This window comes from Idiotropiscis lumnitzeri, chromosome 7 (assembly GCF_059441095.1).
Source record: "Idiotropiscis lumnitzeri isolate Australia: NSW breed Sydney's pygmy pipehorse chromosome 7, RoL_Ilum_1.0, whole genome shotgun sequence".
Classification (NCBI taxonomy): domain Eukaryota; kingdom Metazoa; phylum Chordata; class Actinopteri; order Syngnathiformes; family Syngnathidae; genus Idiotropiscis; species Idiotropiscis lumnitzeri.
Window position 1 is genome coordinate 112,318 of NC_142397.1, and position 24,751 is coordinate 137,068.

The 24,751-nt window shown below is 47.8% G+C and overlaps 1 protein-coding gene across 1 annotated transcript; it reads right to left on the bottom strand.

The window, feature by feature from the left end:
- Positions 1–134: 134 nt before the first annotated feature.
- col4a4 (collagen, type IV, alpha 4) lies at positions 135–24,737 on the bottom strand. Its single transcript, XM_088299993.1, has 47 exons — positions 24,383–24,737; positions 23,610–23,711; positions 21,672–21,711; positions 18,724–18,795; positions 16,351–16,485; positions 16,026–16,070; positions 15,808–15,924; positions 15,306–15,374; positions 15,124–15,159; positions 14,950–15,012; positions 14,819–14,854; positions 14,659–14,700; positions 14,499–14,579; positions 14,370–14,414; positions 14,228–14,290; positions 12,914–12,958; positions 12,101–12,154; positions 11,951–12,011; positions 11,764–11,868; positions 11,520–11,675; positions 11,358–11,447; positions 11,119–11,279; positions 10,880–10,952; positions 10,607–10,713; positions 10,284–10,467; positions 10,141–10,209; positions 9,956–10,063; positions 9,817–9,885; positions 9,431–9,580; positions 8,395–8,556; positions 8,106–8,273; positions 7,800–7,943; positions 7,309–7,416; positions 7,009–7,187; positions 6,145–6,208; positions 5,995–6,069; positions 5,806–5,913; positions 5,541–5,648; positions 5,397–5,468; positions 5,110–5,238; positions 4,901–5,008; positions 4,678–4,833; positions 4,336–4,584; positions 4,141–4,257; positions 3,496–3,684; positions 1,612–1,895; positions 135–421 (listed from the first exon to the last, which is right to left on the bottom strand). The coding sequence occupies exons 2-47, from the start codon at positions 23,618–23,620 to the stop codon at positions 152–154; spliced, it is 4,977 nt and encodes a 1,658-aa protein (XP_088156119.1). The 5' UTR covers positions 23,621–23,711; positions 24,383–24,737; the 3' UTR covers positions 135–151.
- Positions 24,738–24,751: the final 14 nt, after the last annotated feature.

Consider the following 24,751-nt stretch of genomic DNA (forward strand, 5'->3'; position numbering starts at 1 on the left):
ACTTTGTATTTCTATTCTCATTGTTTGCGTTTGGAGAGATGTGCGCATTTTCCTGCTCAAATCAAAAGAAGAAATCAAACTCAGCGCTCAACGTCACCACACTGACTTGGCAGATTGGAAAAAGAGAGCACTCGAGAGGATTATTATTATTTTATTCGTTGAAAAGGTCCGAATGCGTTTGGTGTTTCCGGGTTGTGGGCGGGGCCACCTTGACGCAGACGTTGCAACGTCCCACGTTGGCGGCGTGCCCGCGGGCGTCGGCGTCGGGCGCCGTCAGCCAGAAGCTGTAGATGTTGGCGAAGTAGTGGCACGTGCCGCGGGGCCCCTGGCACTCGACGAAGGGCTGCGGCCGGAAGTCCTGCAGGCAACTGCCTGATGACGTCAGCGACTGACCACCGCCCTCGTCGCCGGCGCCCGTGTGCTGTAATCGGCAACAATGTCAAACAACTAAGTCAGCAAACGGCAAAAAGTGCACACCTTCACTCCCGACGACAACAACACATTCTTTTAACAAACAATGAAGCGGTGGCTTGTTCTTTTGAAAAATAAAGTTGTTTTTCTCTTTTTGAAAGACGACCATCAGGCTTTTTTTTAAATTAAAGACGACCATGTGTAATGAGGCTTTTTTTTAATGAACTCATTTACTGCCATTGACGGCTAAAGACACCAAACATCCCATTTTATTTACTCGGCTGGTAGTGAATTTAAAGACGACTTTTTAAATTTATTGAGGCATCAGGACCAGATACCAAAAATGCTTACATTATCATAAGAGGAATAAAGAAAAATACCCCCGACAAAGGCTTTGATGTTTGAGAACAGAAATTGGAGAACGTTTTGTGAAATTTCAAGTCCAACAAGGTCTCCAAATGCTTCTCAAATGAGTTGCATTGATTAATTGTACTTGTGATGAAATGATTTTGATATTGAATCTGTGCTCGTTAGCTCGTGTTGGCTCCGATAATGTCTTGGTTTTGTTCGACAGAAAACTCAAAGTGCACAAACAAAATGCAAACTACTGGCCTCATTTTCTTTTTGCTTTTGTTCTTTTCAGATGAGCTGAAGGGAAGGAGCCACACGTCACCTCAAGATTGAATCTGCAAGTATTTTATATATTTATTCATTTTTCTAAACAAATGTAGATAGTTCACTCAAATACTTTTTGTATACGGCTGTTTTCTTTTGCAGCCTCTTGTTTGTTCACCGCCATCACATCCCTTTCTCGAAAGAAGAGCATGAAATCTGCACTCAAAATGATGCCAATCCTTGAACGCTATTTGCAGAGCTGGGCACTCCGTCCTGGGGGTGGAACGGTCCGGCCTTCCGGACGCCCATTTTTGGGGTCGGGGGGTTGGCTGGGTCACAAATTAAAAAAAAAAAAAAAGCCGGAGGTGGATTTTAGTTTTAGTCCGAAATGAGCAGTGCTGTGTTACAGCACACTCAACTTGATTTCATAAAGAGCTCAAGGTGGTGCCGCCGCGCAGGGAATGTCAATATTTTCGTACTTCAACTTTTTTTCAGGAAATCAGATGTCGCTGATATTTGGACGCTTCATCTTGTTTCCTACCGGATGAACGCATCTTTTTGGCAAAAAGGCAAAAAGTCACCCACCATGAGAAAAGAATAGCCAGTCCACAGGCTGGTCCAGTCGGGGGGGCAGGGCGGCTGGATGGACGTCTGGCTGTGCAGGGCCACGGGAGCGGAGGGCGCCTCACAAACAGCGCAGCGGCTGATGTGCTCTTCGATGGAGGCTCCGCCCACGGGCAAGGCGGGCACGGCGGCTGTGGCTGACAGCCAATAGGATTTGTCGTTGCGGCCGGCGTAGGAGCACGTTCCCATATTGCACGAGGTGAAGGGCATGGTGGAGAAGACGCGCATGCACGAACCCGCCTGACCTGCAACATAATAAGCACGCTTACACAGCATGGCAAAGAAACAGAGCGTCCCGTCGTCCACGACGCACGCGCATGGCCACAATGATCAGCGGCACGGATGCGATTGTCCTCTCTTTTCCTCCAAAGGCCCACGCCACCGACTTCAAGTGAAAGGAGCCACATGTGCTTTCACTGCAGACGACTTCCGTCCGAATGAGTTGATGGTGGCACTGGTTGCCACATGTTTGGACGCGCCCGTCCCACTTTGGGAGGTGGCAAAAGTCACAAGACAGTCGAGCAATCACAAGAGAGGCCAGATTTTGTCCCTGCTGAATTTACTTCCATTGCGATGCGGATGACAGTCGATGTCCCGCTGGGCAAAAAAGACGCTTTCTCCTTGAGGCCACTTCCAAATCTGGATGTCACTTCATTTCTTACATTTTAACGAAAAGAAGACTGAAGTGATGGTGTTCGGTCCCGTTGGCCCTTCTACTCTCAACTAGGTTGAACTTTTCCCTCTGGCATCTTATCGAAAGCCAACAGTCTCAAACTTGGCCACTAAACTGGACAATGATTTGAAATGAGATCGTCCAATCCGTGCTCTTGTTTGATCCAGCTTCTTCCATCTTAGGCAGCGGGCAAAAGTCAAGGAAGCTCTTTCTTTCAAAACAGTAATCCACACCTTCGTTCCATCTCAGCTAGCAGTCATGCGCTTGACTTTGGAGTCGGCCAGTCCTCCATCAAGCGTCTCCAGTTGCTCCAAAATGCTGCTGCTTTTCTTTTAACCGGAGCTCAGAAGACGGATCACCTCGCCCAATTCTTGGCCTCTCTTCACTGGCTCCCAGTGCACTTTAGAGTTCATTTTAAGATACCTCTACGAGCTCCTCCATCCCTATGCACCCGCCCGCTGCCTCAGCTCTCCAAATGCTGCTGGAAATGCAGAGGACTAAGCGGAGTCTTGGGCGTCATCGCATAGGATGTATTGTATTCACTTGCTACTTGTGGAGGAATACAAATTGGAAGCCAAAGGCCACGGAACAGCCAAGTGGCCTCTTGTCTCCAGACTTTGGCTCCCTCCAAAAGTGGGAGGCCGCTGGATGCCAACAGGAGCTCAACTCATTCGGATTGAAAAAAAAGCCTCAAAGTTGAATTGAAAGCACATCTGCTAGCGTCCATTCCAAATCCATTGTCGTGGACGTTGGGGATAAAACGTCCCAAGATTTCCAAATTGGATGATAGATTTGGCCAATGGCTTCAGACTCACGGCCCGGGGGCCATTTGCAGCCGCAGGATGATATTTTGCGGCCGTCTACCTAACATCAAAGTTTTGTGGCCCACATCTTTTGGCTGTGCCGTTGCCCGAGTCTCTTATTATTTATTTATAGCTAAAAGTTAAGAGCTAGCCCATCTGTCACTCTTTCCCTTGCGCATGGACTTTAGCTCTACAATATGATGTGGTTTGTTAAGGTGAACATTTGACTGGGAGTGCCAAATAAACTGCTTGAAGCAAGCACATTTGATGCCTCTTATTTGGGGAACTGTGTGAGTGAGAGCGTGAGTGCAGATGCTAAGGAACACATGGGCTAAACTTGAACTAAAACTAGGGTGACTGGACGAGTACCGAGGTCCTGAGTGTGCGCCTTCTCCTGGCCTTCCAGGTACAACAGACTGTATCCAACCCACAGAGTTTGCATCCCCTCTGGACACAATGGAGGCACTTTGGACTGGCTATGCATGACCATTAGGAAGCCTGCCTTCAAGGGTCTGGACGGTCCAGGAGGTCCACGGTCTCCAGTCAAACCAGTATCACCTGCGCACAGACCACAAAAAGTCAGATCAGTCACAAGCATCTTTCTCTGAGCAAAACCTTTCAGCGTCCACCCACTAACGTGACTGAATAGGTTCAGTGCTAGGAAATTCCAGTCGCCAACTGACTCTCGCACATCTGGCGAGAAACTGCGACCTCGGGTGTTCCGATCAGCAAACAACATTTTGAGATAGCGTATCTACTGTATCAGTATGACTGGATGTGGCTTTGGACCTAAAAATGTCTTTTATCGTTGTTTTTGTTTCGGAAGGTCATTTTTGATAAGTCACTAGATCTGTGACATTGCAACACCATTCAACTGCCACTCAAATTAGGAAAGGCAGCATGACTAGTTCATGAAAACAGGTGTACAACCACGTGCACAGTCCAGCCTTGATGCTTGCTGGTTGGCCGGCCTTCATCTGAGTCTTATGTGAACATGTAAACTTTCAGTCTCACCTTTAGCTCCCACCTCACCGCTCTCCCCTTCCTGGCCTCGTCGACCTGGCTCCCCAGCAGGACCCGGTGGCCCCTGAAGGCCTTGGTGCCCTACGCACCCGGCTTCCCCCTTCTTACCTGTAGCACATTGACTGTTATCATTACGCCAACACTGACCCTGTTATACGGCAGTCTTGTTATAGCAGAGACCCTTACCTTTGAGACCCTCAAGGCCACTGTCTCCCCGATAGCCAGCACTCCCAGGTACACCAGGTAGCCCAGGGGGGCCTGGAGCGCCCTGTGGGGGTGTAGCGTAAGAGGGGCAAGGAAAAACTCTGCCCATCTCCCCTTTTGGACCCGCCTGACCAGTACAGCCCTGAGACCCCAGAGGTCCAGCTGGTCCGGGGAAACCTCGAGGGCCCGGATTCCCAGGTATCCCCATCAGACCGGGAGAACCTCGCTCACCTGTTTGCACAGATTTTCAAAATAAGATTCTCACGGCTTCAGGCAGGTCTGGAATAAAGCAGCTTGTGCCCAAAACTATGAACACTCAGTCACCTTTAAACCCTGGAATTCCACCTATGCCTGCTTGCCCTTTGGGCCCTGGAAGTCCTTTGTCTCCCTTTGGGCCAGGGCATCCGTTGTCACCGTTGTCCCCATCATCGCCAGGTACAGGAGGGTTAGGACCCGAATGCCCAATGGGGCCGGGATAACCTGAAAGGGAGTATGTCAGGTCACAGATCAACTGTTAACTTTTCACTAATGTCACTTCTGGTCTGACCTGGCTCTCCATCTGTTCCAGGGTCACCACGATTTCCTGAAATCCCTGAGGGGGGATTTTTACAGTCTGGTCCAGATTCACCCGAAGGTCCAACTTGTCCTTGTGTCCCTAGACAAGAAAATGAAAAGTGAGTGAGTACCCGAACACAAATAAGCAACATCTTTATCAGCCCTTAGAGTTCTGGAAAAGTAGAGACCTGGATCACCAACCTCTAGATCCTGGAGGGCCTTTGGGTCCTGGAGGCCCTGGTTGTGATGAACCTGGGAGACCTGGAGGACCAGGAGGGCCTTTATCTCCCGGAAGACCTTGAGAACCTTGGGAACCTGGAATACTGAGACCTGAAGAGGCAGAAAAGAAAAGTTGACAAATGTTGCTGAAGAAATGTAAGAAAGAACGTGAACATAGTCAGAATCAGAAATCGCTTTATTGTCATTATACTCAATGTGTTGTATATGAAGGGACTTTGGTGCATCGGTTGTCCCGTTGCTCCACATACCTCTGGTGCCAATGTCTCCTTTCACACCCTTTAGTCCATCCAGCCCATGAAGTCCCAGTGGTCCCGGAGGACCTATTCCAAGGGTTGAGTATGAACGCGTATTTACACAGCTGTCAAAAGAAAAACAATAATAGTAATCCCCACCTTGGAGACCCGAGACGCCGTGCGGTCCGGGGGGGCCGTCAGCACCCGCGTTACCGGGAAGACCTGGAACCCCTGGGCGACCTCTGGGGCCTGGGGGCCCAATTACACCTGATGAAAAGACGAGCAAGTTTTGAGTTTTGCTGTTTTCCAGGAATACAGAATTGCGTTTACAGAAAAGCGTTTTAGAAACAGCAGCATGACCTCCGTGTGGTTGTGATGAGTAGCCTGAGCAGCACATGAAGAATTGAAAGCTAGGCCCTTGTACCTGGTGATCCTTGGTCCCCAGGTTGTCCCCGATCTCCTTTGGAGCCTCTCTGGCCTGGCTCTCCAATGAAACCCAATGCTCCAGGATCACCTTGAGCTCCAGGAGCACCTGGTGGTGAAGAATTGAATTAGTCGTCTGATTTGTAGTTTTTTGATTCAAGTTGATCAAAATGATTTCAGTGTTCTTCACCTTGAGGTCCAGTGTCTCCAGGAGGCCCCTTGTCCCCAGGAAAACCAGGTCCACTATGAGATGCACCTTGATCACCTGATACACAAAAGCAGAATTTTTACAACTGTCTCTGACTCAGCTGTGTCATGGTGGCAGGAAGATGTAGCCCACCTTTGGACCCAGGACGTCCTCGTGGACCATGTTCACCGGGCCCTCCAGTGGATCCTTGGTCACCCTGTTTGACAACATCAGTATTTTGTAGCCCTGTGCATCAAATCCTAGTTTTCATCAGACTTAAATAATTGATTGAACTCTCCATTTCGAACATGCAGTACAAAAAGAAAAAAAAAAAAAAAGAAATGTAATGAAAACTGTAAAGGTGAAATAGTCCATACTGAAACCCAGCGTCTGCCGGTCTGAAAAGGAGTAGGAAGTAGTCGAAACTTAATTGAATCCTAACCCTTCACCATAAACAATCATAATTGGCCACCAAGAAGTGCAAATCAAAATACAGACACACATACATAAATGCACAAGTTACAGTTCCAAATATGCACTACAGATACCCTTAGAAACGCTTCTACATGCATCTAAATACGCCGACCGCACAAATGCAATTCTTCCTCAGATGGACACGAATCCCGCACATGGACATCTCTCGCGCTCTCTTGCCGGATCATTTTTTACCGATGGTCCAAAATTAGCGGTGAGAAACTGTAATTCAGCCATGTCGGTAGAAGTGTGGTTAAAATAACAACGATGGAGGGACGGATATAATGATGACGGTCATCACGGTCACCAGCATCCCGTCTCCCAACCACCAAGCCCACAAGGGCCGCCAACCACGTTTTGATGCAGGACAGCCAGTCCACCATAGTATTTCAGCGCAAGACGTCGGCAAGCCATACAACCCCCATACCCCAAACCCCACCCCCACCCCGAAGCCAGCCCCCCAGCCTACATTTGATTCCAACAATGGTGGGAGAGTGTGTTCCAGATTTCCTACTTAATAAACATGTTCTCATCCCATCTTACTGGGTCTCCTGTTTCTCCAGGAAAGCCGAGGAAACCAGAAGGTCCAGGAGGCCCAGGTCCTCCAGAAAGCCCCGGTTTGCCCAAATACCCTGGTGAACCTGGGGGCCCGCTGATGCCCGGGGGCATATTGGTGCCTGGGTACCCAGGCTTGCCCACAAGGCCTCGTGCACCCTTCTTTCCTGGTAAGAAAACGGTAAAGAGAAAAAAAATCTAAACAAACCTAAGTCCTCCGTTGGAAACCCTCCATTCGGCTGTAGCAAAACATTCCCATTACGCCTAAATGCTTCACTTCAGTCTGACCTCGTGCACCAGGGAAACCGTTGACACTTGGGGGACCAGGTTTTCCTCTCGCACCTTTGATGGGGACACCCAGCGTATCCCCAGTCGGTCCTGGGTACCCTTTACAGCCTGCAGGACCACAACAAAAAAACGGGACAGATTGAGGAATATTTTGTGTGATGCGTCTATCCACACATCCCTTTCCTGAATTTGCTTCTCGTCATCTGGTTCACAGATGAGCTAACGCTTATCCCAGCTGACTTCAGGGTACACCCTGGACTGGTCATCAGCCAATGTCAGGGCACATATAGGCATCAACTATTCAAATTCCTTTTCACAAAATTTAGAGTCTTCAATGAATGATTTTGCGATGTGGAAACCGGTGCATTCGGATAAAATCTGGACAGGGAGAACAACCAGATTCAAACACCTAATCAATGAACTTTGGGGCACTGCACGCCCTGATAACAATGTGATTGCTTTCTTGTGCGTAATAGTAAAAGTGTTTGTACCCTTCTCTCCTTTGGGACCTTGACATCCTGGCCTGCCATCTTGTCCATTAGGTCCTCTCTCTCCTGTCCTTCCTGGGTATCCTGGGAACCCAATCAATCCTTGCAGCCCTTGGACACCGTTCTTACCAAGCGGTCCCTTCAAACCTGATTGTGAGAGGACGTACGTCATTTGGTGCTATATGAATTTAGATGGGTGCGAAACATCTTTGAGTTGCCCCTCATGCAGATTCCTTGAAGGGCTCTTGCATCATAAAGCAAAAAACAGTTTACTGATGAAAAAGTTGATGCTGCCAGGAGGGTGCTCACCTTTCCTTCCGTCCCACCCTGCAAATCCAGAGTCTCCACCGGGACCAGGAGGGCCTGGAAGTCCTGGATACCCAGGAAAACCAGGAGACCCTGGTTTGCCTACAGGGCCACGGGGACCATAACCTGGTGAACCTGCTTCTCCCGCGTCACCTTTCTCCCCAAAACATCCTTAACAAAACCATGAAGGCAAAAGGAAGGATTTTGGTCAGTTGTGCCTGACTTCCGTCGCAGGGTCTCCTGTAAAAATAAGAGCCATGACATCAGGAAGTTGCTTCAGATCACACTTTACCCAGGGCGCCAGTAGCTCCTTGTGGACCGGGAGGGCCTGTGGGACCAGGTTTTCCTCCTTCGCACAGATCAGAGATAGGGCCGGGGGGACCATTGTTGCCCGGTGCCCCATCCTGTCCTCTCTGGCCCTTTGACCCTGGAACACCGGGCTCACCTGCCACCCCTGAAAACAACAAGAACATGGGAAAAGGATACTAAAGGATTTTATACATTTGACTATAAAGGATTTAATACGATTGACTACAAGTTACATGTATTCCGTTTAATGCAATAAAGATATTTGCTGATTGTGCTTTGATTCGATGTGCAGTGGAAGGTCAGGGCAGGCTGTGTGTAATGCGTAGGTGGCAGATATTTTTTGTACAGGACGAGCCGCACTTCTGATAACGGGGGTACTGACGCAGGCCTCCCGCCATCAAGGCGCTGCTGTGTGAGATTGGACGAGCCGACACGTCATCCTGCGGGCAGAAGACGTCCACTAAGAGAAAGCTAAATTTAACTGCAGATGACACATAGCCAATAGTAGAATAGTAGGTTATCTTTGTTTTGTTTGCTGAAATGTATAATTGATCCTGGGCAACTCGGGGGGGGGGGGGGTCGTCCTCTGTTGGGTACAGGGACGCGCAGAGCTGTAATGGTAGGAACCGAGCCCCAGGCTTTGTATTAGATCTCGTGTTAGGAATAAATCCGCTCCCGTGTGAAGTTGCCGGCTTCCTGGTCATCTTTCTCTCAAAAACGAGCGCGCATAATTGTTGGATGAATGAAGGTCGTGTTTGGTTAACCATTAATGGAGTCAGATAATTAATTCAAACTATTTTGGTAAACTTTTGGTACATTTAAAGTTAGAAAATTCCAACAATACTAACGTGTGTTTCATGTGCGTACCCATAAATCTAGACAGCACCGTCAGATATTGTGATGATCATGCAGAGGGGCTGGTTCAGGTCACGGCATTTGTGTGGCTTTATGGTGGGCAACGTCTGGAATATGTGCTAAAACCATAGAGCCTGCATTTGGATGTCAGATTCTTCCCTCACCTTGGAAACCCTGGTTGCCACCTTGGCCTGGGACTCCTTTAGGTCCCCGAAAGCCCACTAGCCCCGGAAAGCCAATGGATCCCGAAGTTCCCACATAAGACTCTCCAGCTGGTCCTCTGAGTCCAGGAGTGCCTTGTGCACCTGGAGAGCCTGGTTCACAGAGAAAAACATGCACAAGTGCTGAAGGAGCATAGTGGTGAATTCCAAATTTGAGTTTGCATGTGTGAAGAGGGTTGGAGACATCCAACAGGGATTCCTGTCTGTCTGTTTGGGTATGTGTTCCTTAATCTCCATTTACTGATTGGGGATCAATATTACGCATGAGCCTTTCAATCCAATAAATATTCTGCCTTCTATGAAATCACCCATTTTAGACAGGACTGTACCTGGTTCTCCAGCAAAACTGAACCCTTCAGGTCCTTCCACTCCAGTATCTCCAATAAAACCTTGCGGTCCTTGCAAAGGAAGACAGGATGTCAGTTAATATACATACTGGACAAAAGTGTGGTTCAAATGCAGTGGTACCTGCGAGTCCAGGTGGTCCAGGAAGTCCGGTCTGTCCTTTTTCCCCTTTAGGTCCATCAGGTCCTGTGAATCCATTGAAACCAGGAGGACCAGGAAGTCCTCTGAGGCCTGGGCAGTTGAACAGGAAGTCAGATATAGAGGTGAACAAAAAAAACTAGATGGTAGACCATCATGATTGAGTTCACCTGTATCTCCAGCCTCCCCTTTCTGCCCTGGGGCTCCAGGGTTTCTGGCTATACAAAGAAGTGTTTCGCCTATGAAAAGGTGAGTCATCAGCTGTATTGCCTTTCTATTCCCCAACAATTTTTGCAATCAAATTGAGCTTTACCTTGAACACCTTTCAGGCCAGGGAAGCCAGAGAAACCCGGAAGTCCTGGGTGTCCTGGATCCCCCAGCTTTCCTATTGCTCCAACCACACCTGTTCCCCTGGGGCCAGTTGGTCCAGTTTGTCCTCTGGGGCCAGGGAGACCTGGAAGGCCTCTGTCCCCTGGAGAACCGGAGTAACTTTCTCCCTGAAAACAAACCGTAAGTGCGAAAACTCAGCACGCTATGAGAGACTTTTCATTCCTGTGGTCTGTGGACTCAACATGTTCATAGCATTTTATGGAAATATTTGATGTTTCTGTGATTGGAGCAGTGAGAGCCAATGACCTCAGGTCCAGGGCTTCCAGGGAGGCCTGGTAGTCCATCCTGTCCTCTTCTCCCAGGGAAACCTTGTCTACCTCCAAGACCTGACTCACCTCTTTCGCCCTTCTCACCTGGGAACAAAGGTTTGATCATTGAAACACTCAGACATGGTTAAATCACTTTGCTTTACCCCAGACGTTTTCTCACAATCTTCAGCATCCACACAAACAACAACAATTTCACCTGACTCAATAGCAAGATTTATGTCAACCTGGACGTCAAAGTCAGTCAACTTGCCTTTGATTTCCACCACAATGAAGTCTCCCTTTTGACCTTTGAACCCTTTGACACCACGTAAACCACCGAGGCCCTGCAATCCAGTCAACCAATCAAACAATCACTCAGTCAATCAATAGCAGATATTGAATGTTTCTTGGAGTTCAACAAGCCTGGCAAAGAGAGTCTTCTTTATAATATTTAAGACCCTGCTTGCTCCAACGCATGTACCAAACTGTGTTTGAGCCACGTTTCCTTACCCGTTGTCCAGCCACTCCTGTGTCTCCCATGCAGCCGTTCTCCCCTCTTGCCCCTTGAACTCCGGTGGGCCCTTGATACCCCACGACCCCAGCCTTCCCCACTGGGCCTGGGGTTCCCCTCAGCAAAAATGGAGGACTGCAGGAGCATTCGCCTTGTCGCCCTGCCCCAAAACACATTCTGTTGCATCTTACTCACATTCTACACAAATGACTGCAATCACTGGAGCCTAAACACTGACCTTTGAATCCGCGATCACCTGAGGCCCCAGAGGGCCCTTGTTCACCAGGTTCTCCAGATTCTCCTGGCACTCCAGGAAGACAGTAAGAGCCTGTAGCGAAGAAATGAAATGCCTGCATAGTGGAAAGAGGAAGTGTTCTGTCCCAAACCGACAGCAGCTTACCTGGCCTCCCTGGTTGTCCTTTTGCTCCTCTGGGTCCTGGGTTTCCAGGTCTTCCAGTTTCCCCAGGTAATGCTTGATCTGTGAAAACCTGACCTGGATCTCCTTTGTCACCTCTGGTCCCTGGAGTCCCTCTTGCTCCCACCACACCTGCTGGGCCTGATCAGAGTTCAGAAAACCTTGTCGGTCAAGTAAGGTTCGTGTTATCATGAAAAGTCATGTGATGATGGCGCTGCTGTGCTCTGACCTGGTGAGGATCTACCAGGGGGTCCTCGGGGCCCTTGCGTTCCCATGAACCCATGATCACCCGGAGGCCCCATCAATCCTGGAGTCCCTGGATCTCCAATGTCACCTTGAAGACAAATGAGTATCTGCGTGCAACGAGTCGCATGTGAAGAAAATAGATGGGTGCATTTTTGTGTGTGGACGTCTACCCCAAAGTGTGATGATGATTTCCTGAGGGAGTCCTTTGAGACCAGCGTCTCCCATCATGCCCTGGGAAGAGCAACAATGTCTATCATATGCCCCACGCGTGACTCATCTCCATGGCAACCACAGGGTGTTTGAACCTATCACCAACCAACCTTTGGACCCTCTTGTCCGATCAGACCTGGAAGACCAGAACTTCCTGCAGCACCCTGAAATACAATCACAAGTTTTCGGAACTCCTGAGTGTCCCCTTCACCATAATTGATCACTTCAATCAAACAATAACGAACGCCCTTAAAACCCTTTTTTTTTTTTTTTTTTTGCAAAATTTCTCTTTTTTAGAGTTCGAATCTCCACTAGGAAGGTCAACTGTTAGCCGAGCATTAAAGCAACGGATTGTGTTGTGCGTGGCCAAGGCTCGCCCGTTCCACACGAACTTGTACGCAAAAGAAAAGCCGCTATGAATGACTTTGCACCACAACGCCAATAGCGACATGTGATCAAGAAATACGTTTTGCAAAGGAACATCTCATTTCTCTCATTTAGAGGATGTGAAAGAGAGTTTGCTAACGCTAACTTACAAACACTTTCATGTCAGGGCCCCTTTACAGTCTTTCATCATTTTTTCCAAAATCTTGTTCTTGAGCTGTACATCCTTTGTCATTTTTGAGAACTACTTTTCATTTCTTAACTTTGCTTCAAAATGTCTTCAATTCTTTTGCTTCTAAAATGTATTCTTAACGATGTGAAGCACATTGCGCCTTGTCAAATCAAAGAAATGAAACACGATCACATAAGATCACTTTGAAGAAAAGAAGAGAAGACTTTGCGGCTCGCACAGTTCCCCAAATAAGAGGCAAAGCTGTGAAAGTGACAAAATGTTGGCGCAAGTCATTTCATCAAGCAAGCGATTGCTAGCTCAATGTATGCAAACGACATCATTCATTGAGAGGGCACGTTCTACTCACCTTTGTTCCATTGTAACCACGTAGACCGGAGTGTCCTGGAAGTCCCTGAAGACCACAGACACAAAAGGACCTGATTTGCTCTGGTCAACAAGAGTGGATTGTGCAATATCGAGTGCTCACGTCATTTTACAGATGAAGACCAGATTGAGACCTTGTTGGCAACATGTTTAAAAGTGGTGCAGAATGTCTTTTTTAAAGATGTTTTATCTCGGTCGGTTGTCAGTGGAAGAGGCAAATGAACATCCCAAAATGATATTTCCCACCGATCGCTTTGGAGAAGCCGGCCGGCAAGCATGTAAAAGCCTCGTTTTGTTTGAATGAGCAGCTCCTGAGACCGCGGCAATTGGCTGTATCAGCCCGACCTGTACAATACCGCCTTCCAAACTGATGAAAAAAAAACCTCCAAAAAAAAACACAAAGCTGGCTACACGCAAAGAACCGCAGTGGAGCTTTGTCCAAACTGACATGCATGACTCCTTCTTGTGTGCGGCCCGCCGATTACGTCACAATTGCTTTGATTTCTCTTTGTTGTCCGCTGTTGTGGCTGACGCTGATATGAACGCTCTTTGGCAACACCAAAAGCCTGTTTTTCTTATCTGACGAATATGTATTGCTTTGCAGTATATAAATATATTCGGGCTATTATATATTTGATGTATAACACAATTATTAATTATACTGCGAGAGGGAGAGAACGAGAGAAAGAAAAAGAGAGAGAAAAAGAAGGAGAGAGAGAAAGAGCGAGACTGACTAATTCCTGGATTGGCATCCGTCTCTCCCACAACGCTCCAAATGAACTGCGCTGAGATTTAGCGTTTTTGCCATTCAACGTTTCCGCCAAATTTTGCACATGCAAACCTTTAAGGCCCCCCTCCAACCCAAACACCGGGCAGTGCCACTGAAACCAACCGGAACGTTTGGCAAATTGTTCCGTGAGTGGCCAACCCTCGGCCACTGGTTTTGTTGAAAACGTTGGAAATGCTGAATGGCCGTTGCACGGCGTCACAATGTGCAGCCAATCAAAATGCACGAGCATTCACATGCGTAAAAAATACTATTCAGGGTGTCAAGTCAGCGAGACCCAGTTGACCACCATGCTAAGGTCGCCAATTTAATCTGCGGCATTTCCATAGATGGAATGGCTCAATGTGCGGGTGTGAAGCCGCAACTCTCATTTCTGGTGATGGTCCAGTCCAATTCAGGTTGAGCCGCATTGCGTGCTATGTGGTAAATCAGACCAAAATCCAACCACCATCCCAACACTTAAGTTCCCTCCTACACAGTCAGCAGGATCGCTAAAGAAGGATGCCTCACCCTTGGTCCAGGAAGTCCCACAATCCCCTTCTCTCCCATGATGCCAGGAAAGGCATCCAGACCCTGAAATTCCAGACCATTAAAGTTAGATCTCATGAAGCTCAGTCAAAAGACGCAATTAAAAACCCTGGAGTGGACATACTGGCAGACCCTGAACTCCACACTCCCCCTTAGGCCCCGCTTGACCCTACCAAAGACCCAAACACACAACAATAAGATCCAGCGGTTGAAAAGATGACTGCTATCACGTGATAGGCCAAAGCGCAGTCACCTGCTCCCCTTTGATGTAAAAGTCCTCTGGGGGGTCGACATACTCAAATGGCCCCGGAGGCCCCTGTAAGCCTTGTTCCCCCTGAGGATGACACCAGTTAACGCTTGCTGTCATGTCACACACAAAAAAAAAAAGAAAATTGTGAGTTACTACTTTGTACCTCGTCTCCTTTCGGTCCCAGCACTGATCGACCTCGTTCGCCCTGACACAAAAATACAAACGCACATCCACATAATTTATTATTTCCTCCACACTTCTCTTTCTCGTGTGTCCCAACAAAAAGAGATGTGCAAACAAAAGTCATCAGAGGGAATGCTTACAGGTAGACCTCTGGAGCCTTGCTGGCCAGGGAGACCCTGTACACATTTGCACACACACACATACACGCACACTCTGTCATTGTTCATTGGTATGAGGATACTGAAATTGTTTGTTCTGAAAATCTTCTCACATTTAATCCATCGGGACCCCCAGGACCCATGAATCCAGTTAAACCTCTGGGACCCAGTGTACCCTGCACACAGAGAGGAGGTAAGACAGACAAGAAGAGTGTTGGACAGGAAGTCTGATAAGCAAGAAATCACAAGGACAGTCAGGAAGTCAGACACACAAATGGTGAGCTTACCGGCAAACCAGGAGATCCCCTGAGGCCCACGTCACCCTGACAGACATAAAGATTGCAAAAAGGTTACAGACAGGATTATTGAGCTCCATTTTTTTTTAAAAACTACGCGTCCAGGACCATGAAAGCACATAAGACTATGAGGTCATGCTCAATATATGAGGTGTGACGTGGAGAACACTCACAGGGGCTCCTGGGTACTGGAGAAATAAGAACACCGGCTCTCCCGGGTATCCCTTTGGTCCTTGAAAACCCTGCGACGCAAGACAGCCGGCCAGTCAACCAATCAGTCGTGCAACCAATCAAGCAAATCCTCATATCTTGACCTGCGCATGACTCGGTGGCGGCAAATGAAAATGTTTGCGGCTTTCTTACGGAAACTACCAAAGCCAGCTGTGCTTCCGAAGAAGAACCGCAAGCAAGGCCTCGAGTGGCCAACGTCTAATCATGTAGTCTACGTCAGGTGTTGCGGTGCGGTCTGTTGTGTATCAGCTGAAGTCGTCGAGGTTTGCTCATATGGTCTATTGCAGGTGCTGCGGTGTTAGTCGGATGTTGTGGTTTCTATCAGGTGATATTTTTTCTATGTCTACCAAAGAGGTTGATTTTATGTTTCTTGTGGTCTAGTTGAGGTGTTATACTCTCGTTCATGTGTGAAGTTTGTGATGTAGACCAGTCTGGAGTTCTGACCGCTTCACCGCGAGGCCCTTGTTCTCCAGGTAGTCCAGGATCTCCTTGTCTTCCTCTTGTTCCGTTACATCCGTCCACACCTGGAAAACCAGGACCGCCGACTGGGCCCGGGTGACCCTGATTACACAAAAGGAAAAACAAAACAAAACTGGTCATTCGGGAAAGATTGTTGTATTGTCCAGGAAAGATGAACATCCTGGGGGAATGGCGCTTCCTACCGGGACACCCTCCAAACCAGGAAACCCGGGAACACCAACAGCTCCCTGAAAAAAAAGAACAAAACAGCAAAGTGAGATCACGTCTGAAGCTTTTTCTTTGACAGTGTTTCCTTCCGTTTGTTTCCTCAAAGTGATGTGTGATATGAGAGTCTCCTATTTCGTAATGGCGAGAACAGCTCCCTTAGGAATACTTGACTATGTGTGTTTTACTAAGCGGAATAAAAATGATTGAAGTGTGTGGGCGGGGTTAAAGTGGTGTTTCTGTTCATCATGACTCTTCAACTACTGTGGACGGATCAGGATGGTGTCCCCTATGTTTATTCACCATGTCACCCTTTGGTCCCGGAGGTCCTGGTGGGCCTTCAGCCCCTCGCCTGCCTTTCTCTCCCGGAGGACCCTGCGGGCCTGGGAAGCCTGGCGGTCCCGGAGGACCCTGACGCCCAAGAGACCCAGGAGATCCCTGAGAAAACCAAGCAAAGAGTCAAAGTTGTGCAAGTGCACAGCTTTTCAAACTGCAGGTGGTCTCCAAATGAGTATTTTGTGAGGACAAAGTTGGGAGGACACATTTTTTAAATGACATACAATTTTGCAACCTGAATATATAAATGTTGGAACCTTTTCTTGTCCTTGAGAGTCACCTCAGGTTGCCGAGAGTCAGGCCACCTAAAGCAGCACCAACGGCTCACTTTCTCTTTTCTTTGCTTCGTTCCCCTTTGTAGAACTTGTTCCCACTTTGCTATTTTATCTGCGCAATTGAACTTTTTTCTTCCACGTACTACCTGGAGGAACTACCTCCTCGGCCAAGGCTGCATCCCAGAGTTTGTGATATGGAGAGGGACCAAAGCGAGCGGGACAGGAGACTGGAACCGTTCCCCTTTAGGCAAAATGTGCAGTTACTGATTAACAAAACGGAGCGAGGAACTGCTCTTGGAGGACTCAACTACAGCTTTTTCTTTGCGTTCACGTTCAAGTTGACGTTGCTGCAAGTCCTGACGTTTTCTTCATTAAACCAAATCTGGATGTCATGTCACTTAATTTCTTGAATTTCACCGAAAACAAGACTGAAGTGATGGTGTTCGGCCCTAGTGGGACTTCTACTTTCAACCCTGTTGACCTCGGCCCCCTGGCATCTTATCAAAACCCAACAGTATCAAACTTGGCTTTTAAACTGGACAGTGATTGTGCTGTTGTTCTATCCAGCTTCTTTCGTCTTCGGAAGTTGGATAAAGTGAAGCCCTTTCTTTCGAAATAGTAATCCATGCCTTGGTTCCATCTCGGCTAGATTACTGTCATGCACTTGACTTTGGAGTCAGCCAGTCCTCCCTCAAGTGTCTCCAGTTGCTCCAAAATGCTGCTGCTCATCTTTTAACTGGAGCTCGGAAGACGGATCAATCTTGTCCTATCTTGGCCACTCTTAACCGGCTCCCTGTGCACTTTAGACTTCACTTTAAGATACTTCTGTTCGTCTTCAAATCTTTTCATGGCCTCGCCCCGGTATATCCCCCCTCGCCTGCCCGCTGCGTCAGGTCTGTGGACCGAATGCTTCTGAAGGTGCTGAGGACTAAGCGCAGCCTTTTCTGTTGCCCGTCCTTCTCTATGGAATGACCTTTGACCTCCCATTAAAAGTTAGGCAAGCCCCACCCCCTCTGTGTCCAGTTTTAAAACTCCTTTGAAGACATATTTTTATTCTTTAGCTTTCGACTCAACATGAGACTGTCGCTCTCCCATCTATTTTTTGTGTTTTAATTTGTGTTCTAATTTCCTGCTAATTTCGATTACTGCATCTGGAAAGCGCTTTGTTACATCTCCCGCTGTTGTCAAATGCGCGATATAAATAAAGTTGTGTTGTATTGTATAACATTTCGACGTCTTCAAAACAGAAGCATTTTCATTTTTAGGGGTTCTCATGGTAGTTGTTAAATTTGTGTTAGGATTAAGAAGGGAACATCCCACTACCCCACCTCCCCTCCCTCCGGAGCCAAAAAGTTGGACAAGTCCTCTTCACACGCACAACATTGGCAACAATGGCAGTCATAAAAAGAATTCATGTGACGACGTGCACCAATGGGACCACAAGAGGACAGACGGAGGTCCCCGTGACAGCAGAAACTGCGTGTGCGTGTGATGAGATGTGACAGGTCTGATCTCTGTTAGTTTTTGCTCTCTCCACCTTTCTCTGCAATTATCGATGTGTGAAATCAGTGAGACAGACGCTTTGCTGTAATGTTTTTGGTCTGTCTGCGCCCCCCCAGCTGCACAAACAGCTCACAATAAGGTGATGTGAAAATTGCAAGTATATGTGCCTGTGTGTGTGCGTGTGCGAGAACAAACACACACACATATGAGGCAGCTTTCTTTGGCCTCAAGCTGGACCTTAAATCAGGGTCCAAGGTGTCCAAGTCATGTTTGTCGCAGGCCGCATTGTCGTGACGGTTTCCCTCCGTGGGCCGTTCTGACCGAAACCATCAAAATGTTTCATGGTCGAAGCCCCGCCCCCATATTTTCAGCAAAATGATTGTTTTGAAATCACGCACTGTCTTCAGTTCTGGACATCACCGGATAACCTCTGAACTTGGGTGGCTAACTTCTGGACAACAAAGAAGTCAATAGCTTAAGATGTGGAAATTGTGGCTAACTTCTTTCATTCTTGTTACGATGTGCCGTGGTTGGTTGTTTTTGATTGGAGGCGGAGTCTCACCCTGGCCCCCTGCGCCGGAAAGCATCGACAGGCAGAACAGTCTCGCCCAGCGCACGGCTCCACGTCGTCGCCCTGGAGACAAGTCGCATCAGTGGCAGTAAGATGACATCACGTATGACATCATCATTCATATGACATCGTTGCCGTCATTTGCCATCCGGTCAGCGGCCTGGCGACCTGGCCGTCATTTTGCCAAGCCGAACCAAACTGTAATCGTCACTTGGTCAGTAAAGTTCGTCGGTCTGTCAGTTGGTTCGTCAGTCATGGGTTAATATTCATAATGTTTTGATTGCTTCTATACGCTGACTCATCTAATGCTGAAAATGAATTTTGAGCAGTTTGTTCCGTCATTTGTCAATCGTCACCAAAAGGACTGACAGACATCAGTCTGCGGGAATGTCCGTCTTTGGTCAATAACGGTATTCTGTATGACATCGTTGTCAGTATGAGAATATGATGTGATGTGAGTCCTATCATGGCGGCATCACAGGAAATATCACATCATGTATGGCTTCAAGGTCAATAGCAGTGGTGGGCGGTCAAGACCTCTGCTGCTGGTCTCACATAATCAAGAAATCATGATCATATTCTTCGCATTGATGTCATTTTATGATGTGGTGAGAGTTTTTATCGAATCAGAATTCAGCTAGCTCGTGTTGCCAGGCAGATTTCACAAGTAGCACGCGCGATTCGTCCTCGGCCTTCGGATCCAATTGTGCGGGCGTCTGTTCTGTGTGAGGGAACGGGCTCTTGCGCATTCGCCAATCAGATGACGAGCTGGTGACAGGAAGGCCTCACCTTGAAGGTGATCAACGCGTCTTGTGATTGGATACTCACTCGTGAGGGGGCGGCGCTGCACCCGAAAGTCGGAACTGGCGACCGTTGGAAAATCGAAAATATATTCGTACTTCTTTCACCCACAATGGCCGGAGGAGGGAAAAGTGTGGATTTGATTGCGGGGGCATTTGCAAGACGGACGTCCAACACTCACTCAGTCATGCCAAAGTGTGTGTCTGTATTTTTTTTCTCCAGCCGTGGTGGTTTTACGAGGGACATTTATTCAAGTCGGACTTCACAGAAGGCCGACGTGTGGCATGCACGGCCCGCCACTGGTCAATACGACACGTATGCGTCGTGAAAACAAGGTGACACGTCAACCTCACGCCGACGGTGGCGTGATGGTGAATGCGTTGCCTAGGGACGACATGACGGTGGCGACGTGGATGTGTGCGTGACACGCATGACACAAAAGGTAGCGTGTCGGGTTCAAGGCAAGCAGAGCGCGACTCCCGGCAGACAGATTGTCAGATTATCAGCGTCCCAGATTGCCATCAAGCGTCGGTGTTTGTGTTGCAGGCTGCATTCCTGCCGCCTTGTGTCAACTAAGTTTGCAGTCAAGCGTTTCTATTGGCAGGAATGTGAACATCACCGCCGCCGCTCGCTGTCACTTTCACGAGACGCGCTGCATATATCAGGAAGTCAGACACTGCTCTGTGCGCTGCTGCAGGTACAGGTGTCCGAAAGGAGATGCGTGCAGTATGTCCGCTCACATGGAGCCGAGATGTGGTTCACGCGTGTCCGCCGTACTCCTTGCTAAGTGGTCAGGTTGTATCGCGCCTTTGCACCTCCGACGGCACTGCACCTTGCAGTCACATCTGCCGACTGATGACATAGCATCAGGGGCAACCATTTTTGCATTGACTTTGGAGTAATAATAATAATAATAATAATAATATTCCCTTTATTAGTCCCACAATGGGGAAATTGGAGATTCGAACCCAGGCCTCCTGGGGAGACTGGGTCCTGAACGCGGCGCCTTAGACCACTCAGCCAAGCCTGTCCTCTCTCAAGCGTCTCCAGTTGCTCCAAAATGCTGCAATCTTGGCCACACTTTACTGGCTCCCAGAGCTCTTTAGAGTTCAATTTAAGATACTTCTGTTTGTCTTCACAATCCAATAAAACTACATTGCCAAGTTTCACCTTCACTAGTTAGCCTCAAAGGTTCATTGGTTAATTAAATGAAATGTATGAATTAAAATTGCCGGCAAATAAATGAATCCATCCATCCACGATTCAAGCATCTCATCCTCAAATTTAATTTCAGGACAATTAAATGTCCATTTAAATGGATATACATCTTTTTCATGTCTCTACGACACACTGCACGCAAATACAGCTCATCTACTCTTGGCAGCCAATGTTATTGGTTGTTTGACTAAACCAATAAAATGGGTAGTCACATAACCATACAAAAGAGGGTCATCAGGAAATTCAACATGGACAAGAAGCTGCTGCTGGCCTTCTAGCACTTGTCCATCGAGAGCCTCCTGACTTACTGCGTCTCCACCGGGTACGGCAGCTGCACTGAGGCAGACCGAGGGAGGCTCCAGAGGACGGTCAAAACAGCGCAGAGGATTATCGGCTGTCCTCTCCCCTCCCTGTCGGGACATTTACACCACCCTGTGTCTCACCTGAGATCACGAGACCATCAAAGACAATACTCACCCGAGCTCACACCTATTCGACCCGTTGCCCTGTGGCAGGCGCAATAGGTGCATCAAAACAAAAACTAACAGACTGAAAAACAGTTTCTTCCCGAGCACCATCTCCATACTGAACTCTCGCTCGCAACTATCTTTGCCTTGTAGAACTGCAACATAATGAGTTCTATTTAGGTACTTTCATTTATTTTTTAATGATTTAATATTTAATTAATTTAATTGATTTATTTCATTAAATGATTTGTTATATTGCACCGGAGAAGGGAGCTCTCCAATCTTGTTGTACAACGAGTACAATGACAATAATGGGAATTCTGATTCTGATTTGGATTCTGAAATTCTGACCAATCTATTGGCTAATGGAACCAATATGAGCTTAACCAACTCGATAGGTAGTTTTTTTTTTTGGAGTGTGTTCACGGAGAGGGACGCAGACGTCCTACTCACCCCAAGAACGGCGGTGCAGATCAGGATCATCAGGAAGCACCTGAGGACACAGTCAGGTTAAATGTTTTTAAAAGCATCTCTACTTGGGGCTGGCTTCACTTCTGATGGCAACTTTTTCCATTTGTGTGCAGCATCGCAGCTAAAGGCCGCCGCACCTTTTTTGCTTCCTCGGAGCCTTACTGGATTTCTATTCAATTAGCATTTCCTTTACACATTCATGGTCAATGGGCTGGCACTTGTCGGGCGCTTTTCGACCTTCGGTACTCAAAGCACTTCGGGTGGAAAGCCTTTTTAGGGCTGGAGTCATGTGTTCTGTTCTCTTTTTATGTTGGTTGCTTAGAGGGAGTACCGTAAGAAGACCATTGCAATAATCAAGTCTACTGGAGATAAAAGCATGGGGAGAATTCTCGTGGTCAGCTTGGAGTCTGGGTGTTTTTCAGATGGTAAAAGGCTTTTTTACTGATTGATTTGATGTGAGTGCCGAAAGTTGGGTTTGAATCTATCGGCACGCCAAGATTTCAGACTTGGACTTTGTTTTTTAAAGACAGTGACTCCAAGTGTTTACTCACAGCGGCCCTCTTTTTCTATAGCCAAAAAATAGTGACCTCAGTCTTGTTTTGAGGAAATTTTGCTTCATCCAGTTCTTTGGATTGAACGGAAGCGGTCCAAGGACCGACCCTTGAGGGACCCCGCACGTCATGGCCATTCAATCTGATTCAAAACTTCCAATGGAACGCCTTTCCTCTAAGTAAGACCGAAACTATTTTAGGACTGTTCCATTTAGTTCCACCCAAGTTTCCAAACGCTTCAACATGATGTTCTGATCGATTGTGTGAAGAAATACAAATTGAATATGAAGCCAGTCGGGCTCTGAGGTCTGCAGAATCAGGTCAGTTTGTGGAGCCCAGAGCTCAAAGTAAACACGGCGAAGCAGCATTTAGCCGTTATGCTGCACAAAACTGGAATAAATTACCAACAGAAGTCAAGTCAGCCCCGAGTGGAAATGCTTTCAATCCAAGTTCCAAACTTTTTTTTTTTTTCCTTCAAACCTTTGATTAAGGTCCTCCTAACGATTTCAAAAGTTTGCGAATTCGCTGAGTCGATTAAAAAAAACAACTTTCCCAACAATCATGCATAGGGAAGGGAAGCTTTGAGAGGCCTCAAGGACACATCCAGCGTTGACATTTTTTCGACGGCAGCTACGTTCAGGGTTTAGGAAACCAAAAAAAGCCGTAACCCGCCTCGAACAGATATCGTGATAGTTTTGAAAAAGTCTCATTTGAGGTATTGACGAATCAAGACAGCTTGTGGATGCTTTCAGCTGCTGAACCAAATCTCTTATCAAATTCAAAGTGTTGGGCGGTCAAGACCTTCTCTGCTGGCCAAACATAATCCAGAAATCACGATCATTTTCTTCACATTAATGTCGTTTTATGACATGGTAAGTTTTTATCTAATCAGACTTCAGCTAGCTCGTGTTGCCAGGCAGATTTCTCAAGTAGCACGCGAGATTCGTCCTCGGCCTTCGGATCCAATCGTGCGGGCGTCTTTTCTGTGTGAGGGAACGGGCTCTTGCGCATTCGCCAATCAGATGACGAGCTGGTGACAGGAAGGCCTCACCTTGAAGGTGATCAACGCGTCTTGTGATTGGATACTCACTCGTGAGGGGGCGGCGCTGCACCCGAAAGTCGGAACTGGCGACCGTTGGGAAATAGAAAATATATTTGTACTTTTTTCACCCACAATGGCCGGAGGAGCGAAAAGTGTGACGTAAATTAATCGCATGTATCTGTTGAGAGGACTTCTGATGCCATTTGATTTCTTTGATTGGCGAGTTTGTCGACCACGGCAAATAGAGCGCACGCGTTGTTTCCGCCGCTCCCGAACACGCGGAGGCTGACGTTGTGCATTAGCGCATGTAATTGTGCGTTTGTGTACCTGAGTCTCATATTGCTTCCGCAGGTCAAGCAGAGCGTGGTCAGCTGCTCCTGAGAAGCCCCGCCCACTCGTCCTCCAGCAGCCAATGAGGAGCCTGCGATGCTGCACACGCGTAATATATCCATCAGTGCGAGCGAGGGCGCCATCGCGGGACCGCTCAGTTTGTTTTTGTCGTCCTTTTTTTTTTTATTTCTTTTTTACATCATGTCACGCGTCACACATCACATGACGCGTGTCGCACAACACGTATAACGAGGCACCTGACACAAGCCGCGTTGGGGTTTTTTTTGTTTTGTTTTTTTATCTGGGAGCCATCTTCGTTTTAGTCCCGTCTTCATTCGTGGAAGAGCTTACGTCCAGTTTTAGTGGATAAAAACTAAGCGTGAAGTCACACCAGAAAAGTCGTGAGGCCCGCTTGTTGGCTCCGCACCAAAAGCGGACCTAATTTTGTTCGTTCGGTTAAGTTCAAATCAGCAATGGTGCAAAACGATGAATCCATATTTATCTAGAAATTGGTAATCCATGGACCAAAATCGTGGCCCAACATCCTCCTTGAGTGTGTCGGATACTTGTTCTGAAGTCCTATTGACACCTGAGAACCTTCGCGGAATGACAATCAATCAATCAAAGTCCATCAAATTGGGAAGAAACCTTTGAGAGCAAATCCACTTTACCGAGCAAGCGCAAAGCCGACGAATGACGTCACGGGGAGGGGGGGGGGGATCTACCAGGCATGACGAGAATGAGTGACAGATGTCATCCGACGGCCTTACCTTGACGACTGCTGCTGCGGCTGCTGCTGCTCGTCACTCGTTTGTCGTCATGTCCAAAAGAGGCTCCGGCGACTCGGCGCGCGGTTCGGCTGGCGGGAGCGCACGCGCGCGCGTGTAGGCGCGCTCCTTCCTTTCAAAATAAGACTCGCTTTGACTCGTTTAAAGCGTCGCGCCAGTTTTCGTTTGACAGCCCGGAAGTAAGATCATCGCTTCAAGTTGCTTATTTGCAAAAAAAAATCTATAAAAAAAAAAAATAAAACAAAACAATCAAGCGTGATTGAGTTTAGCTTTGAATTTGGAAGTGCGAAGAGACAAGTGCGACTGTGGATGTTGGGGATGGCGTCTGTGTGCGTGTGCGTGTGTGTGTGC